Here is a 19078-nt window from a genome sequence, read left to right as displayed (position 1 = left end):
TGTTTTTATTTTATTTCTTGTTTCTTTGCTTATCTGTGAAGGCTTACTGACTGAAGCCTAGGAATGGTTTACAATATTGCTACTGTTAGTAAGACCAGAATGTGCCGCTCATTTTGGCTAAATGGTAACATTGTCAGGTAAAGTATCTGGTGTTGAGGCCAAAATAAACTGAGCTGTCTGTGCTGCATATCTTCAAAAGGGTCGAGGAGCTTTAAAGGAAGGATCTGGCACTATCTGGGGGTTAAAATGTAAAGTCCAGGTATTATCAGGAGGGAGGGACGCAGGTGAAGTTCAGAGCAGTTCATATTTGGCAGCAGCGCAGTGCTTTTTTTCACTGTATGCTGAAGAAGAGCTCTTGTTCTGTATTCTGGTGTCAAAAGTAAAGACTGGATTCATGGCTGCCTGTCACTGGATTCTCCTTGTGTGTCTCATGCTGAATGTCTGTCAGAGGGGTGAGATTTGGTGTTTTTGTTCCTTTCTTTGTTGTAAAAGTTTTTAGGTTAATTGCCATTTAAGTAAAATCAGTATTCAACATTTATGACTGTAAATAAATGTAATTAAGTCTGTTTTCTTATAAACCCATCATCACTTCATAAGCATGACCATAGGTGCTTGAGAATACAGTATATTACCGAATTGCTTTTCTGCATTGTATATGAAATTTTGTCCTTGTATACAGGAATGCAGCTTCATATCTGACACTTGTGTATCAGAGACCTTGGACTGCATGTGATTACTAAATAGACAGACCTTTGTGACGACTTGAACGGGAGATTTCTAAATTTCTAATTCATGTGTTTTTTATTTCTTGACCCACATGAAGCCTAAACTCAGACTAAATTGGGTTTGCAGTGTAATTTAAACTTTTGTTGGTTAGATCTGTGCTTTTTTAATATACATATACTGTTCAAAAGTTACATTTGGGGTCATTAAGATTAATACTTTCTCTATAACTTTCTGTTCATCACAGAATCCTGAAAAAAAAAAGTATTATGCAGCACAACTGTATTCAACATTGATAATACGGTAATAAGAAATGTTTCTTGAGCAGCAAATCAGCCTATTAGAATGAATTCTGAAGGATCACGTGACACAGAAGACGAGTAATGATGCTAAAAACTCCGCATTGCATCACAGGAATAATTTACATTCTCAAATAGAAAACTTTTATATAAAATTGTAGTAAATATTTCTCAGTATTACTGTCTTTACTGTATTTAGCAGAACCTTTACTGGTGAGCAGAAGAGAAACGTTTTAAAAAAATCCTACCCGAAAACCTGCCCAAACTTTTGAACGGTAACATGATTTATGAACGTTGATATCGTCTTCATTATTAGTGCAGTACTAAACTCCCAGCAAAAACATTGTTATGTTTTCCTAAGATTTGCCTCTTTATATTTACTCATTTAGAACTAAATCATGTGATAATGCTTAATTTGAATTACATAATTGCTAAAAGCTACTGTGTCTCTGTAACCGTACAGTAATAGCACTGTGATGTCGATGTTGTGGATTTTATACACACAACTGTGAAAGACCAATTATGTGTCTTCATCATTACTCATTTTCGGCAGCTGTCGCACTGGAGAGAGAGGACTGCAGCGTCTCCACAGAAAACAAATGTGATTTTGTTTGTGACTGTAAAGACTGTAGTGATGAGCAAGACTGCGGTAAGATACTGACTTCTGTGTATTCATACCTTCTGGAATTCGGTTAATGTATTTATGTGTCCCTCTTTTCATTACGTTATTTATGTTCTCGTTTAACGGTTGAATACCAGGTTATCGAGGACGGGAGTTTGTGTGTGATTTTGAGCACGAGGGGAAGTGTGGATGGACTGACAAGTCAATTGAAGCTGGGTACGTGTGGCAGAGACAGCAGAGAGGGAACACGCTCCCTGACAGTGGGCCGTCCTCCGACTACACCACTGGCACTTCCACAGGTACATGACAGTTCAGCTTACCCTTCCTTGCAGAGCTGGTTATATTTATAAAGCCTTTCAAACACCAGTGATGGATCTTGTGTTAAAGGGATAGTTCACCCAAAAAAGAAAATTCTGTCATAATTTACTCACCCTCAGGTTGATCCAAACCTGTATGAATTTCTTTGTTCTGTTCAACACAAAGGAAGATATTTTAGGGAACTGAACAGTTCTGGGGCACCGTTGACTTCCATAGTATTTTTTTTCCCTACTATGGAAGTCAGTGGTGCCCCAAAGTGGCCTGGTTACAAACTTTCTTCAAAATATCTCCCTTTGTGTTCAGCAGAACAAAGAAATTTATACAGGTTTGGAACAACTTGAGGGTGAGTAAATGATGAAAGAATGTTCATTTTTGGGTGAACTATTCCTTTAATTCAAACTTCAGTTGAAATGAATTCTGTGCCATTTCAATTCAGCTCAATGATTTTAAAAATGGAAATGCATATTTAGATTGGTTAGATTGATTTCATTTTTGCACGATGCATATACTGGTAATATACAGTTTAAAAAAATTTTTTTTTTTCTTCAAAATTAGTATTTTTGATTAAAATTTAGAAGAATGTGTAAAGGAATATTTACACCACTGTTCAAAAGTTTGTGATCAGAAATTTTTTAACAAATTAATACTTTTAATTAGTGAGGATGCATTAAATTGATCAAAAATGACAGTAAAGACATTTATGTTACAAAAAAATCTGTTTCAAATAAAAGCTGTTCTTTTGGTCTTTCTATTAATAAGAGAATACTGAAAAAAATTTATCATGGTTTCCACAAACATTTAATCAGCACTGTTTTTAACACTGATAATAATAATAAATGTTTCTTGAACAGTAAATCAGCATATTAGAATGATTTCAGAAGGATCATGTGACACTGAAGACTGGAGTAATGATGCTGAAAATTCAGCTTTACCATCACAGGAATAAATTACATTTTTAAACATTAAAATATATAAGTGATTTTTACTGTTTTTGATCAAATTAATGCGGTATTGGTGAGCATTATTTAAGTGATGTAATTGGTCATGTTTTTGCATGTATTTTATGTATTTAATTTAAATAAATAGTCTATTGCTTGTTTAATTATACAAGAATTACAGCTTATGTTTAAAATAGTTTTGTTTAAAAATGTTTTAGTATCAATTTTAGTTCATGAACGCAAGCATTAGGTAGCATGAACTAATAATTAACTTTTTTTACAGTGTTTATTGATAAAGCATGTTAATTTCTACATATAATATTATTCATTAATAATTTATACTTGTTCATAATACATTTACTATATACAAATATAGATACAAATATTTGAAGGGGGAAAAAAAGCATTAGCAAAGGCTTCACAGACAGGGCTTAGATTAAACCATCCTTAGTTAAATCAGGACATTTAAGTAGATTTTATAAACGTACCCTAGAAAAAAAACATTACTGCTGTGCATTTTGAGACAAAACAATGACATATTTTAAGATCACTGCAAGTTGCTTTCAGACAACTCAAACATACATTTTAGTCTGTGAAACCGGCAATAGATTATTAAATGCTGTAAAAGTGTTATTCATTGTTAGATCATGATACCTAATACATTTACTAATGTTAACGAATTGAATCTTATTGTAAAGTGATATCAAGGTTTCGCTTCATGTAATGTTTCTGTTTCTCAGGCTGGTTCATGGCAGTGACAGCTGTGACTTCAGATTCTCCCAGGACTGCTGTGCTTGTGTCCCCTACAATAAAACATTCATCTCCTACTTGTCGCCTTCGGCTCAGATACTTCATCTGGGACTCAGGTTCACACACATACTATCACATTCAAATATGCATTAAATATGGACTAATTAACCTGAAGAGTAGAATTAAATGAAGATTACTCAGAGGAAAAGGACACATCTAACCCTATAGGCGTTGCTTCAACATTTGTGAATTCACTGTGTGTGTGTGTGTGTGTGTGTGTGTGTGTGTGTGTGTGTGCGTGTGTGTGTGCGTGTGTGTGTGCGTGTGTGTGTGTGTGTGTGTGTTAGGTTACACAGGGCTGGGTGACACACCTCTGTGGGGGTCAGTGTGGCAAACTGACGGCGAGGAAGCTGTGGTTTGGAGGCCAGAGAGCTCCAGTGTCCGAAGCTGGAGGGAAGCCACCATCTATCTGGGCCATATCCCGGGCGCTTTCCATATAAAGCTTCATTCCAGACGCAGTGAAGGGAAGCAGGGAGATGTGTCAATCGATCAGATGGAATTTCTAGATTGTGCCCTGCCAGGTAAGAAGAAATGGAAAAAGGTTCAATTCACATATTATTTTTTACATTTACACAAGAAAAGCTGGAACAACAATATTTTATTTTATTTTATTTTATTTTATTTTATTAAGCCCCAAGAAGACACGGTTTACAGTAAATTTACAACAGCTAAGGGCAGTTATTAGGCATGACACAGAATGGAACATTTTTAAAAATGGAAATGCATATTTAGGAAAAATATATTTAATAGTTTCAAAATGACAGTTTATTTTTGCAACATTTATATTTTTGATTACAATTTAGAAGTATAAAAGAACATCTACAGTACTGTTCAATACTCACAGATCCTATGAGAGCATAAAAGACTTCTTTCAAAAACATTTTTAAATCTTTCAAATGGTACTGTATGTAATTGGCCAGAATTTTTTGCATATTATTTTATTGAGGTGGCAACAATGGCCTTCCAGGCTCCTTTATTTTATTTTATTTAATTCATTCATTCATTCATTCCTTTTAAAATCCGCTTTACTTAAAAGTCTTGTGCCCTCTCACTCACAAATGAGCCTGGTGCTTCTGGGATCCACTCTTTAGAGTGATAAGGATGTTTGAATTCTCTCTATCTTTCAGTTCCCCCTGAAAGTGGAACATGCAGTCCTGGTTTTGTGAAGTGTAAGCGGGAGGGATGTGTGGAGGACTATAAAGTGTGTGACGGCACGGATGACTGTGGTGATGGAACGGATGAAGAGAACTGTGGTGAGAGACCATGAATCTAGTGAGAGAAATCAGTGATGTATTGATGATTCATTCAATTCATTTAGTCTTCAGTGCATTTAATTCTTGTGTTAGATCGCCCACTGCTGGTCTGGAGTCATAATCACTGATTATGTTTGTTATATTGGTGTGTATACTTACTTATGTACAGAGCAGAACATGAGCTGTAGCTTTGAGGATGGTCTTTGTGGATGGGACATAAGGACGTTATCATCCCTGAAATGGACAAGGACCAATCAGATGAATATATCACTTTCTGAGCCTCTTAAAGGACCTGGTAGAGACCACTCAACTAATACGATGAAAGGTATGTGTGGGCCAATCTGAGCAGGGTTATTGTAGTTTAAAATTTTTCATTTATTATTATTTATTTATTTTAGTTTTTTATTTCTATTTCGTCTAGTTGTATTTCAGTGTTTAATGCAGGTGGGTTATAATGGTTTCAAGTTTTAATATGTCATGTACAATACCGTTGAAAATAAATTAATACTTTTATTTAGCAAGAATGCATTAAATTGATCAGATGTGACAGTAAAGGCAATTATAATGTTACAAAACATATAAAATAAATGCTTTTCTTTTGAACTTTATATTTAACAAAGAATTCTGTATCACAGCTTCCACAAAATATTAAGCTGCACAACTGTTTTTAATATTTTTAATAATAAGAAATGTTTCTTGAGCACCAAATCAGCATATTAGAATGATTTCTGAAGGATCATGTGACACTGAAGACTGGGGCAATGATGCTGAAAATTCAGCTTTGCCATTACAGGAATAAATTTTAAATCGTAATAATATTTCACAATATTTTACTGTATTTTTGATCAAATAAATGCAGCCTTGCTAAACATAATAGAGTTATTTCAAAACATTAAAACATCTAACCAACCCCATTTGAATGATAGTGTATCAAAAACTTTTATTTTATTTTATTTTATTTTAGTCAGTTTTAGAGTCATGGAAATGTATTTTAAAATTTATTTTAGTTAGTTTTCTCTAGTTATGTTAGTTTTTATTTTTATTGCTGTTTACGAAAATGTTTTCATTTTGTTTTCATTTTAGTTTTTATTAAAAGTAACACTGACATGTGCATTGAAGTCTCAAAATAAGCATCAATAAATAACTACTCTTCAGGACATTTCTTGTATGTAACCAAGCCGGACATCCTGAAGAATGACTGGACGTCTTTTCAAAGCCCTTGCCTTGCACCAACCAATGACACACATCCTTGTCGGGTATGTATATGCTACCACATGCCACAAAAAAGGCACAACTTCAACTTAATGCACTCATTTTAACAGGATTGTAACTACATAAGGAGGATTAGGCGGTGTCTGAATGTCTACAGTGGTTATGTATTGTTCATTATTACAGATGATAATGTACACACATCAGTTTGGCCGAGTATCAGGCGGACTGTCAGTGTTGGTGGCCGGAACGCAGATTTATCCTGTGTGGGAACGTGGAGGTGCTCTCGGGGACTTGTGGGTAAAGGCTGAGGTGGAGTTTGTCGTCAATACCACGTTCCAGGTACATGAACTCATTGCTCCTCTGACATCATCACTCTGATCACAGAAGTTTTCCGTTTTTTTATTGCACTGCAGTCATAAATGTTGTCTGATGTATTGAACTTTCCCCAATCAGATACTATTTGTTGCTGCCATTCGAGACTATGCTTATGGAGGGATCGCTATTGATGATATTGTGTTGTCCCCTGAGTGCGTCTTATCCAATGGTACTCTCCGATTTTATGCCTGCCTACGTCGATTATAGACCACAACTCTCCGTTTGACTACATATTTGTCTGTAACTTTAAAAAACAATTCAGTAAAGTGTCTTTCTCTTTCATTTCCTTGCATACAGAATCAATGCCCATTCCAGGATTTCCAAAGCCTCCCGCTGGCCCTTGCATAGAGGACAGTCTGAAAATCTGTGACTTTCATGAGGACTGTCCTGCTGGAGAAGATGAAGCTCAGTGTGGTGAGTACCACCTATACAAACATGTATATGATACAAATAAGATACAAATATGTATCTTAATCACACATTGAGGGTCTATGTTAATGTTGTGTACATAGGGGACTTCTCATATGAGATGGGAAGCTCTGGCTGGACAGACACCAGTATAGGGAGCCAGGCCTGGGAGCTAAAAGTGGAGTATAATGATACCATCATCCAAGGTAAAAAAAATCTGGTTTTATTATGATGATGAAATTAAGAAAATGCTAGATAATTTGCTTTAATTTGTGTATGCGTGTGTATGTGTGTCATTAGAGAAGTTTCTGTTTGTGACTGGTGCTCCCGGGCAGCAGTTAAGTGAAGCCCAAACTCGTACACCTCTCTTGGGTCCATCAGGTCCAGCGTGCACCCTTCAGTTCTCCTACAGTCTCAGTGGCAGTAACCCACACATTGGTACAACATTAGCTGTAATACACCTGTCTCCCCTCTGTTAGATAGTGTGATTTTAAACTATAGATTCTCTTCCTCTCTCTGCAGGTGATCTGGCAGTGTATGTTGTAGACAGTGTGTTAGGGACTCATCCTGTGCTGTGGGAGTTTGCTGGAAGGACCAGTGAGACAGCAGGGATTTGGCTAAAGGAGGAAGTCTATGTTGGAGCAAGAGATAATCGCTTTCAGGTAGACTAACTTTATCATTAACTTTAACATATCTAACTGTCTGTCTGTCTGTCATATATTTTATCATCTATCTCTCTGTTATTTTGTCTGTTTGTCTGTCTGTCTATCTATCTATTGTCTTTCTCAGTTAGAGTTCAGGGCCCGTGCTGAAGAGCTCTCCCCAAGTAACCAGATTGCAGTGAAGGATGTGCACTTTGTTCACTGTTCTCCTATGTTTATCCCCTCTGGTGGTGAGTGGATATGAATAATCAACATTATTTTACATGCTTCATTTTCATTGTCTTTAAAGGGTTGATTCACCCAAAAATGAAAATTCTGTCATTAATTACTCACCCCCATGTCGTTTCACACCTTCGTTCATCTTCGGAACACAAATTAAGATATTTTTGATAAAATCCGATGGCTCAGTGAGGCCTCCATTGACAGCAAGACAATTAACCCTTTTATTGCCCAAAAAGCTACTAAAGACGTATTTAAAACAGTTCATGTGATTACAGTGGTTCAACCTTAATGTTATGAAGCGACTAGAATATTTTTTGTGCGCCAAAAAAACGAAATAATGACTTTATTCAACAATATCTAGTGATGGGTGATTTCAGAACACTTCTCCATAAAGCTTCGAAGCTTTACGAATCTTTTGTTTCGAATCAGTGGTTCGGAGCACGTGTCAAGCTGAAAGTAACGTGATTTCAGTAAACGAGGCTTCATTGCGTCATAAGTGTTTCTAAATTTTATTAGTTCACCACTGGGGGGCGTGACTTTGGCAGTTTGATACGTGCTCCGAACCACTGATTCGAAACAAAAGATTTGTAAAGCTTCGAAGCTTCATGAAGCAGTGTTTTGAATAAAGTTGTTAGTTTTAGTAAAGATTGTTGAATAAAGTCGTTAGTTTGTTTTTTTTTGTCGCACAAAAAGTATTCTCGTCGTTTCATAACATTAAGGTTGAACCACCACCAATACGTCTTTAGTAGATTTCTGGGCATCTGAAAGTGTTAATTGTCTTGCTGGCAATGCAGACCTCACTGAGCCATCGGATTTTATGAAAAAAATCTTAATTTGTGTTCCGAAGATGAACGAAGGTCTTATGGGTGTGGAACGACAAGAGGGTGAGTAATTAATGACAGAATTTTCATTTTTGGGTGAACTAACCCTTTAAATGATTTTTTTTATTCCCTCTTGGCATCATCATCTCTTGTTTTCCCTCCAACAGATGTATCATGTAATTTTGAGGTAAATTTGTGCGGGTGGTACCAGGACCAAACAGATAATTATGACTGGAGGCTTCATAGTGGAATGGACCACACTGTCCATGTTGGTCAGGATACTTTTGATGTAGTTTTATTTTGAGTGAATTATATTTGATTATGTTATTATGTCATCATCACATAAACATCTTTCTTCACTTATCTCTCTCTTTCTCAGGTAGGAGTCTGGTGGTGGATATGTGGGACACTTCACTGCGAGGTCTTTCTGGACGCCTCCTCTCAGTCAGACAGCAAAGTAACACAGAGTACTGTCTGTCCTTCTTCTTCAAACTCTATGGGCCAAACACAGGTGGATCTGAACACCTTATTCCCAGCTTCATAGAATATGAGTTTCTCAGCCATTTTGTGACGAGAAAGTCCTACAGCTTCAATGAACAGCTTGTGCTGAGAAACTGACTCAAACCTTACACTTCATTATAATTTCTTTGTTTAATCATTCATGTTCTCTATCCAAGGCGCTCTCAGTGTAAAGCTGCTATTTGCTGATGGCTCAGAAGAGCTGTTGTGGATGCGCAGTGGTGCCCATGGTAACGTCTGGCATGAGGGCCATTGCCCTGTGCCTCCTCAGCTCTCTGCTTTCCAGGTGCACACAAAAGTTGTTTACATGACTAAAGCATAATGGTCAGCAAAACGCATAATGAGAAGATTATTAGTGAATAAACTTGTTCTATTAACTCTTTTGTGACTGTGAAAATGGATGTTTAACATGTTTATTATTAAATTACTCTGAGAATTGCTTTAATCTTCATTTAATTTTCTCTTTCTCTTCATTTTTCATTCATTCTTCTTCCTGCTTATGTAGCTGGTGTTTGAGGCAATCCGCTCTGGTTTTGATGGTCAGTTGGCTTTAGATGATGTGGCATTTGTGACTAGACCATGTACTTTGCCCTCTATGTGCTCATTTGAGAGTCAGACTTGTGGCTATACCAGTTCTGGAAGAGCCAGGTGGATACACCAGAACTGGGCATTGAACAAAAATGGACCCGAGACCGACCACAGTCTGGAAACAGAAAAAGGTGTGAGAAATTTGAAAATGAAAGTAAATTGGGGAGAATTCAGTAAACTGTTGCAGCAGCAGTGCCCGCGATCTTGCTTAACCTGTTTAAGATATAGATTACTAGCTATGTTTTCCATTTTATTTTAGCTGGATTAATTGAAATGAATGATATATAGTATGTTGTGACTAGGTTTCTACATGCTGGCCAACAGCAGTGTGGATGTCCTTCCCAAGGGTAGTGTGACCACCTTGACCTCCCCTGTGCGCAGAGGTTTGACTCACACAGAATGTGTACAGTTCTGGTACCACACAGGAGGAGACAATCCAGGTAAGAAAACATTATCTCATATGTGTGTGCACACCTATTAATTTTCAAGTAAATACTGTATATTTATCCTCACACAGGCACGCTTAATGTTTATGTGAAGCCATCTGATGGAGACAGGATACAGTTATTCTCCAGCAGTGTGAGGCAGGGACATGCCTGGCGACATGGCCAAGGGAACGTCAGCTCGCATGGGGACTGGCAGGTAAGTGATCTGCTGCCTTAGCTTGTTTAGTAATGTAAATGAGTAACACAGTTACACCTGCTTTGTTAGCTTGTTATGCTTAATAAATGGTCTTGGTGTGAGTTTGGCTGTGTGTAAAGGTTTTATGCATCTTTGTGTTTCAGTTGCAGTTTGAGGTGAAGGGTGAAGGAGGCATATTCAGTTTTATTGCCATTGATGACATCACCTACTCGACCCACAGCTGCCCCACAACAGGTTTGAATTCAAACCAAAGTCAACATGAAATCAAAATTAACCCCATTTAATTTTTACAATACTCATTCCTCTTCTAATGTGAATGAATCGGTGCACATTATTCCAAAAGGAAAAAATAATCATGATCTTACTCCGGCCCTGAAACGACTTTCCTTTTCGGATGCACCTTCCCGTTCACACACCTGTCATCTATAAACCACTTTTCATGATCCAGTTACTTCCTGATGGAAAAAATAAAGTCCCGTCCTACTTTTTTCTTCCTTTTTTCTTGTTGAATATTGGAAATAAAATGGGCTTTCAACATTTTGTTTATATATATATATATATATATATATATATATACACTAAAGTTTAAAGTTTGGGGTCAGTAATGTTTTTTTTTAATATTTTTGAAAGAGGTCTCTTTTGTTCACTAAAGCTGCATTTATTTAATAAAAAATACAGTAAAAACTGTAATATTGTGAAGCAGTATTATGATTTAAAATAACTTTTTTCTTATTTAATATATTCTGTGATGGCAAAGCTGAATTTTCAGCATCATTACTCCAGTCTTCAGTGTCACATGATCTTTCAGAAATCATTCTAATATGCTGATTTGCTACTTGAGAAACGTTTTTTTTTTTATTATCAGTATTGAAAATGGTTTTGCTCCTAATTATATTTGTGTAAACTCTGGGGAGTATTATTTGATCAATAGAAAGTTCAAAAGAACAGCATTTACTTGAAATAGAAATCTTTTGTAACATTATAAATGTCTTTATTGTCACTTTTGATCAATTTGATGCGTTCTTGCTGAATGAATAAAAAAAAAATCTTACGGACCCCAAACATTTGAACAATAGTTTATATATAGTCTTTATTAATAATAAATAAATACATGTAACTGAATAAATATATATAATTGTTCATTTATATATATATACTTTTTATACTTATTATATTGTCATTGTTGTTATTATTACAAGATCTATAAAATAGCTTAGATTGATCCTCTTCTTTCATGATGGTTGTTTGGTTATTTGTGTTTGTGTGTGCATTTCAGATAGTGTCTGTGATTTCGAGAAAGGTTTGTGTAGTTGGTCCAACACTCAGAACCCATCTGTAGACTGGTTAGACTGGGACCTGACCAGTGCACAAGCTGAGATGTTCTACAGCACACCACCATATGACCACACACTGCACACAGAAGAAGGTGATTTTATGCGATTTACACTCAAAATAAACAGTGTTTGTAGCTAAGCAGAGAATGTAAATAAGTCCTCATTGTCACCAGCTCATTTATTTAGTCTCTTTTTATGACTCTAGGACACTTCCTGGTCCTTCCTAACTCCCAGCGGGACACCGCTACCCAGAATGCCTGGCTGCTGAGCCCTCATCTGGCACCAACCAAAGGAACCTGCCTGAGCTTCTGGGTTTATCAGCCAACCATTTGTATGCCATATCATCAAATTATCAGTTTTAGTTGTTTATTACCTCAGTTATTTAGTCTTTGACAAGCCTAAATTAGTATGTCATTGACATACACTACCGCTCAAAAGTTTGGGGTCAGTAAGATTCTTTTTTAAGGAAATTAATACTTTCATTTAGCAAGGGCACATTAAGTTGATCAAAAGTGAGAGTAAAGACATTTATAATGTCACAGAAGATTTCTATTACAAATAAATGCTGTTCTTTTGACTTTCTGTTTACTTAAAACTAGCATCCAGCTATTACATATCCTGTAAAATGCACTGTAAGTTGCTTTGAAATTTAAAAAAATATTATAATTTAATAATGATCATTTATATTGCTTTCTACTGAAGATGACAGCAAACTCACAGTGTGGAGGCTGTCTGAAAAATCCAGACAAGAATTGCTGACGCTGCATGAAGGAGGTGGAAACTGGGACTACTTTAGTGTCAATATCACGTCAGAAACCGAGTACCAGGTGACCAAACTCTACTTTATTCTGTGTTCTTATTGTTTCTGCATGAATTTAAAGGGTTAGTTCACCCAAAAATGAAAATAATGTAATTTATTACTCACCCTCATGTCGTTCCACACCCGTAAGACCTTCATTTATCTTCGGAACACGAATTAAGATGTTTTTGATTAAATCCGATGGCACAGTGAGGCCTGCATAGCCAGTAATGACGTTTCCTCTCTCAAGATCCATTAATGTACTAAAAACATATTTAAATCAGTTCATGTGAGTACAGTGGTTCAATATTAATATTATAAAGAGAATATTTTTGGTGCGCCAAAAAAACAAAATAACGACTTCTATAGTGATGGCCGATTTCAAAACACTGCTTCATTAAGCTTCGGAGTGTTATGAATCTTTTGTGTCGAAGTACATTACATTTTAGTACATTAATGGATCTTGAGAGAGGAAGTGTCATTGCTGGCTGTGCAGGCCTCACTGAGCCATCGGATTTCAACAAAAATATCTTAATTTGTGTTCCGAAGATGAACGAAGGTCTTACGGGTGTGGAACGGCATGAGGGTGAGTAATAAATGACATTATTTTCATTTTTGGGTGAACTAACCCTTTAAGTGTGATTATACTGATTGTGTGTGATTTATTGTGAGGCAGATTGTACTGGAGGGATTTAAAGGAGAGAAGGGTGTTCTTGCCCTGGATGACATACGGTACACGATTGGGGTGAACTGTGCTGGGCAGATGACTGACAAAAGTAAGAGTTCTTCTTCTAGCAAGAATTGTTCAAACTTTATTTTTACTTTAGTGTCATTCAGATTCTTTATGTATTCTTGTTACCGTTATACCTATAATTATGTGTGAATTGGAAAGAGATATATGTGAAAACCTTATATATAGTGATGCAGGAAAATCATGATATCTTTATATTTTCAGCCCCATCATCATCTAACAACACAGGAACCATTGTGGCCTCTGTTGTATTCGTCATTCTGCTCTTATTGATTCTCGCTGCCTTGCTGGTGTTCTACCTGAGGACTAAACAGAAAGCCAATGCCTCAATACGGGCCTCAAGCGTACATCATATAAGCTGTGCTAGCTTTAGCAATGAACTGTATGATTCTGGAGATACTGTAAGTTTCCTGGCTGTGCATGTTTTCGTTTTGTGTAAAAGCTTTAACCTTAAAGGGATAGTTCACCAAAAAAATTTAGACATTATTTACTATGTAAGCTTGTTTCCGCTACTGAATACAACATAAAAAGAGTAATTGCGACTTTTTATCTCACACAGATACGAATTGTGAGTTTATATTTCGCAATTCTGACTTTTTAGATGTTTAGATGTAAACTTGCAATTGTAAGAAAAAAAAAGTCAGAATTGTGAGATAAAAAGTCGCAATTATCTTCTTTTTTTTTTTTTTTTTTAATTCCGTGGCATGAAACAAGCTTCCATAATTTACTCACCCTCTTGTTCCAAACCTTTATGACTTTATTTCCGTTGTAGAAAACAAAGGAATAAATTTTAAATTTGGTATGTTTCACACCCAGACGCTATTATATGGCTTGAAGGCTTATTATGAAGTCATATGGATACTTTTTTGGTGCTCTTACATAATGTTTGAAGCTTGAAAGCTGCACTCCCCATTAATTGTAATTGCATGGAAAAGAACAACCAGTAAATTCTTCAAAATTTCACATTTTGTGTTCCACAGATGAAAGAAAGTCATATTGATTTACTGTAATCTCTAATAATCTAAACTGTGCTGTAATATTTAAATCTCTTTTTGTGTGTTTGCTTGTTACAGGAACGTCTGGAGGAGGTGCATAAGAATACAGGACCGTAGGAGGTTTTTGTAGTGACTGCGCCACAAACTGGCAGCCTTCAAGCAAAACAGTCGACATCACAGCAGGAGAACTGCTTGTGTCGCCATGGCAGGACTAGCCCGGTCATAACACATGCAAAAACACACCCAACATGCCAAAACTAATGCTATCCAAAAGATACAGGGTTATCTTTACTATGAGTGAAATATTGGGGTGAAATAATCCAGAAATCTGCTTCTTACAATTACTAATTTTACTCAGCTGGTGATGTAGTCTATGCTGTAACAGGATAAAATTTACATTGTCCAAACAAGTAGTCCATTACTATATAATTTAATATATGATGCAATAAACAGAACAGCAAAATACAGATGTTAAAAAGCAAACAATCAACAATTGTTAAAGGTTTTTGTAGTTTAAGTGGTTTGGGTTCATCATGGCCATCAGTGAGAAAGATCTAGCCTGTGGATGGGATTTCACTTAATGGATTCTCTCTATTGCAGAATAACAGAGGTTCCAAAATAATGCACTACATTTTTAGGGGTACAATGCACAGTTTTTGTTATGGTAGAGGTAAAATGTGAACTAAATTAACCATTTGAGGTCCCTTTTGTAATGATAAGAGGTGTTTTAAAATGAAGAGACAAGTATAATTTTAATAAATTAAAATGTTGTATTCACATTTTGCATATTTTAAAATGTAAAATGACAAATTTGAGTATTTATTTTAAAAATTGTCATGCAATTAAAAGAAATATTATTAAACTCATCTTAATTTAGTAATTGTTCATTTCAATCTGTGTGTGTATATGTATGTGACTACCTTAAAAATATTTATAGTTCATTTATTTATAAGGTATTTATTACACTGATTGTCTTCTACTCTCTGTCTGATTGTCTTAAGTACTATAAAAATTATATTTATATTTCAAAAAATCATATACTAATAAAATAGGTACTGGATTTTGTATGCATTACGTAAAGTGTTAATGTCGTTGTTTACACACACAAAAATAATGGCTTTGAATCGTATGAAACAATGTTAGTGGGTTTTTTCATACACATGTCAGTGATGATATATTTTCTTTTTCGAACTCGGCATTACTGACAGACGCTAAAGCGAAACTGAATTACGGGGTCTCTTAGCAACGGCGAAGTCTCCACGGCAACATCATCCTCCCGATCCGTCTGTCGAAAAGCTCAATAGATTATTTCAAGCAACATCCTCACACTACGTCAGCAGTAAAAGATGGAAAGCTTTGCTATGTCAAAATTAAAGCTCGGATTATAAACTCCGTGATGGGGAGTAAAACGCCGCTGTTTATGAATTATTTTCAAAGCGCGAGACACGAGCAGTGACTCGTGGAGGGATAACAGACGAGCGCGTGAGTGAGATTAATCGACAGTGATGCTGTAGCTAAATTCCGTGCAAACTGCATTGCTGTGCAAAAACGTGTTAACCAGCGAATACTTGCACTTACCGGCAGGATGGACCCTGGTGTGCTCATATTCTTACTTTACGTGATGATAGCTCACGAGCTGGTGTGTGGACTGATGCAGTACAGGAGACAAGCAGCCAAGCCACATAAACGCCTAACGTGGTGCTCCAGGTAAGATGTATATGTGCTTTTTTTTTTACCTCGCAAATTTACTAAAAACGTTCCCCAAGTGAACTTAGTCGAACCAAACCAATTTAAGAGTTATTCTGTAGGCCTATGTCTTAAAATGTTTGTTTTTGTTACCACAAGCACATTTAGGTTACCTTACATCTAAATAAATATCACTAAATACGACTGAAGAAACGTAAGTACTACCTTAACCCAGATAGCATGCAATGATCAAAATAATGTTAAATTAATGATAATGTGTCAGCGTTGACCTCATTGAATCATTATCACTTTTGCACCCTCAATTAACGTTGAAAAAATGTTGAAATTTCAACAAAAAAGCAATGGTAATGGCATTGAATCAATGTTTGCACAAAATGAAACACAACTACAACTGACTTAAAGCCACACAGCCTGAAATCAACTGAAAATAAAAGAAGACAATAAATCTCTCAAGATCTCAGCGGAAGTTCTTTTTGAGAATTAACAGAGGTTTAGATGTTGATTTTTATTGAAAATGTTTGGTCACCATTTTGGTGGTCAGTGTTTCCTTTAGTTGTGCAGTTTGACTCTTGGCTTTTTGTGTGAGTTTGTGATCTTTGTAACTGTGTTTACCAAAACACACAATTTGTTGCAAAGAAACCAGAAACGATAATTATCAGATGATAATACTTTCTTGTTACAGAAAAGACTTTTAAAGAGCAAAAAAAAATTTAAAGCCTTTAGACACACAGACGTCAAGAATCAACATATAAATCTCAACAATGGTGACATACTTCATGCTGCAATGCATACTGGGTGTCATGAGTTGTATACTATGGTGGCTCCCAGCATGCATTGCGGCATGAAGGATATCACCATTGTTGTGATTGATATGCTGATTCTTGATGTTTGTGTGTCAAATTATTTGTTTCCCTTAATGTATTTTAAACAAAAATCAGAATATGGCTTGTGGCGCAAAAGTATTATTGGTAAATATATTTTAATAACAAATAAACATTTTTGGTCAGGAACAAGATTAGTAAACTACTCTGCTTTGTAAGACAAAAAAACTATATCACTCAATCATTTTGGTTTTTTGTAACAAATTATGTGTTTTGGTAAACAAAGATCACAAACTCACACAAAAAGCCAAGAGTCGAACTGCCCAACTAAAGGAAACGCTGACCACCAAAATGGTGACCAAACATTTTCAGTAAAAATCAACATCTAAACCTCTGTTACTTCTCAAAAAGACCTTCTGCTGAGATCTTGAGAGATTTATTGTCTTCTTTTATTTTCAGTTGATTTCAGGCTGTGTGGCTTTAAGTCAGTTGTAGTTGTGTTTCATTTTCTGAGAGTGCAAACATTGATTCAATGCCATTACAACTCATTTTTTGTTGAAATTTCAACATTTTTTTAACATTAATTGCGGGTGCAAAAGTGATATTGATTCAACGAGGTTAACGTTGACACACTAACATTAATTTAACATTATTTTGATCATTGCTTGCTATCTGGGTAATATTCTCACTGTTGACTTTTCTGGGAAATCAGCCTATAAATGTCTCATAGGAGACAATATTTCCGTAAATGTTTTGGTTTTAATCAACAGCCCCTATTTAGACAGCCAATTAAATATGGGCATGTGTGTGTATGCCTTCATTCATAACTGTGGTTCTTATTCTTACCCACAGTGCCCGTGTCTGTCATGGAACGTGGCGAGTCAGTAGCCAGCCGGTCCGGAGGAGAGACTCAAAGAAAACTGGACGTATTGTCAGGAAAGCATGACATAAAGGCTACTGTGGACATATGATCAATAATTTTGATTCTTAATCATCCATTCTGCACTGTGATCACTCACTGAAGCTATGCTGGACCGCTCACTGCCGTTCATGATTATATAGTAACTGCAGCTGTCATGCACAAAGTTTACAGTTTTCCTTCTCACTGTAATTCTGAATATCTTTTCTTAAAGTGATAGTCCACCCAAAAATGAAAATTCTCTCATTTACTCCAGATGTATGACTTTCTTTCTTCAGATAAACACACAAAGATTTTTAGGAAAATAATCCATCTCTCTGAGTCCATATAATGCAAGTGAATAGGTGCTGCTTTGTTGACGCTTGAAAATCCACACACAGCAATCGTGATGGTAATCCATATGACCCCAGTGGATGAAAGTTCAGCTTGAGCACTTGTATGACAATAGACCAGAAGCAATGATTTATAGTCAAAAAAAAAGGAAAAAGTTACAATTAGTTTTTCTTACAGACATGTTTCGCTTCAGAAGACATTGATTTATCCACTAGGGTTGGGTTATAAAAGTAATCCAAATGTCTCATGCAGTATTCCAAGTCTTCTGAATGCATACAGTAGCTTTATGTAAGGAACAGGCTTTGTGTTTTCACATTAGACAGAAAGTCATACAGGTTTAGAACAGCATGAGGGTGAGTAAATTATGACCGAATTTTCATTTTTGGATGACCTATTCCTTTATAGATGTTTGTGTAATTTGTGTAATTTGAAAGCTGCTATTTTATTTCTTTAAACTGAGTATTGCCTTTATATGAGTTGTGGTAGCCAAAAACACAAGGTTCAGTCCAAACCTGAGGGGATTTGCGAGCTCTGAACAATCACAATCTGATATCACTGTGCACTTAAGCATGGATTTTAATCCCAGATTGCTGGAAATGGACTATTCTAGCAACCACATCGCTTTTGATGAAAATTATTTGGTAAATGTCAAAACAGGTTTGAAAATATAATTTGCATTTTTTTTTTTTTTGCCATCATATACTGTTTAAAAAAATGCAATTTCTTGTTTTAGATGTAACAAGTGCTTAACAAGTGCTTAACCAGTGTACTCGTGTGTACGAATTTAATTAAACATGCATTTCGTTAGTAATATTTTTTTCACATTTGAGGCACACCGATAAAAATGATTCTGTGGTGATGTAAATACAACAGGAAAAAAACAAATGAAAAAGTTAGTTCAGGCAAGAATTTAAAATTCTATATTAGTACTGAATTCAAGCTTATCAATGTTACACATAGCTCAGTCATGAAACTCTACATGGCGCAGGCTGATGATAATTACAGTA

The 19078-nt window shown here is 35.8% G+C and overlaps 1 protein-coding gene across 2 annotated transcripts; it reads left to right on the top strand.

Moving 5' to 3' along the window:
• Positions 1-202: 202 nt before the first annotated feature.
• mamdc4 (MAM domain containing 4) lies at positions 203-18882 on the top strand. Of its 2 annotated transcripts, XM_051878303.1 has the most exons (30): positions 203-452; positions 1576-1671; positions 1782-1943; positions 3641-3766; positions 3998-4231; positions 4838-4963; positions 5133-5288; positions 6119-6219; positions 6359-6514; positions 6629-6719; positions 6848-6964; positions 7063-7164; positions 7259-7396; positions 7481-7620; positions 7748-7850; positions 8831-8935; positions 9043-9174; positions 9341-9468; positions 9688-9901; positions 10073-10210; positions 10288-10412; positions 10556-10646; positions 11689-11838; positions 11952-12077; positions 12449-12573; positions 13222-13321; positions 13501-13697; positions 14370-15773; positions 15876-15998; positions 17672-18882. In XM_051878303.1, exons 1-28 carry the CDS (start codon positions 395-397, stop codon positions 14406-14408), a joined length of 3576 nt encoding a protein of 1191 aa, XP_051734263.1. In that variant the 5' UTR covers positions 203-394; the 3' UTR covers positions 14409-15773; positions 15876-15998; positions 17672-18882. The 2 variants fall into 2 exon arrangements, with proteins under 2 accessions (XP_051734263.1, XP_051734262.1); XM_051878302.1 differs by having other exon boundaries at positions 14370-15998.
• Positions 18883-19078: the final 196 nt, after the last annotated feature.

The sequence above is a fragment of the Ctenopharyngodon idella genome, chromosome 21 (genome assembly GCF_019924925.1).
Source record: "Ctenopharyngodon idella isolate HZGC_01 chromosome 21, HZGC01, whole genome shotgun sequence".
Lineage (NCBI taxonomy): Eukaryota > Metazoa > Chordata > Actinopteri > Cypriniformes > Xenocyprididae > Ctenopharyngodon > Ctenopharyngodon idella.
The sequence above is the reverse complement of the archived record's forward strand: the minus strand, read 5'-3'. Positions and strand labels throughout refer to the sequence as shown.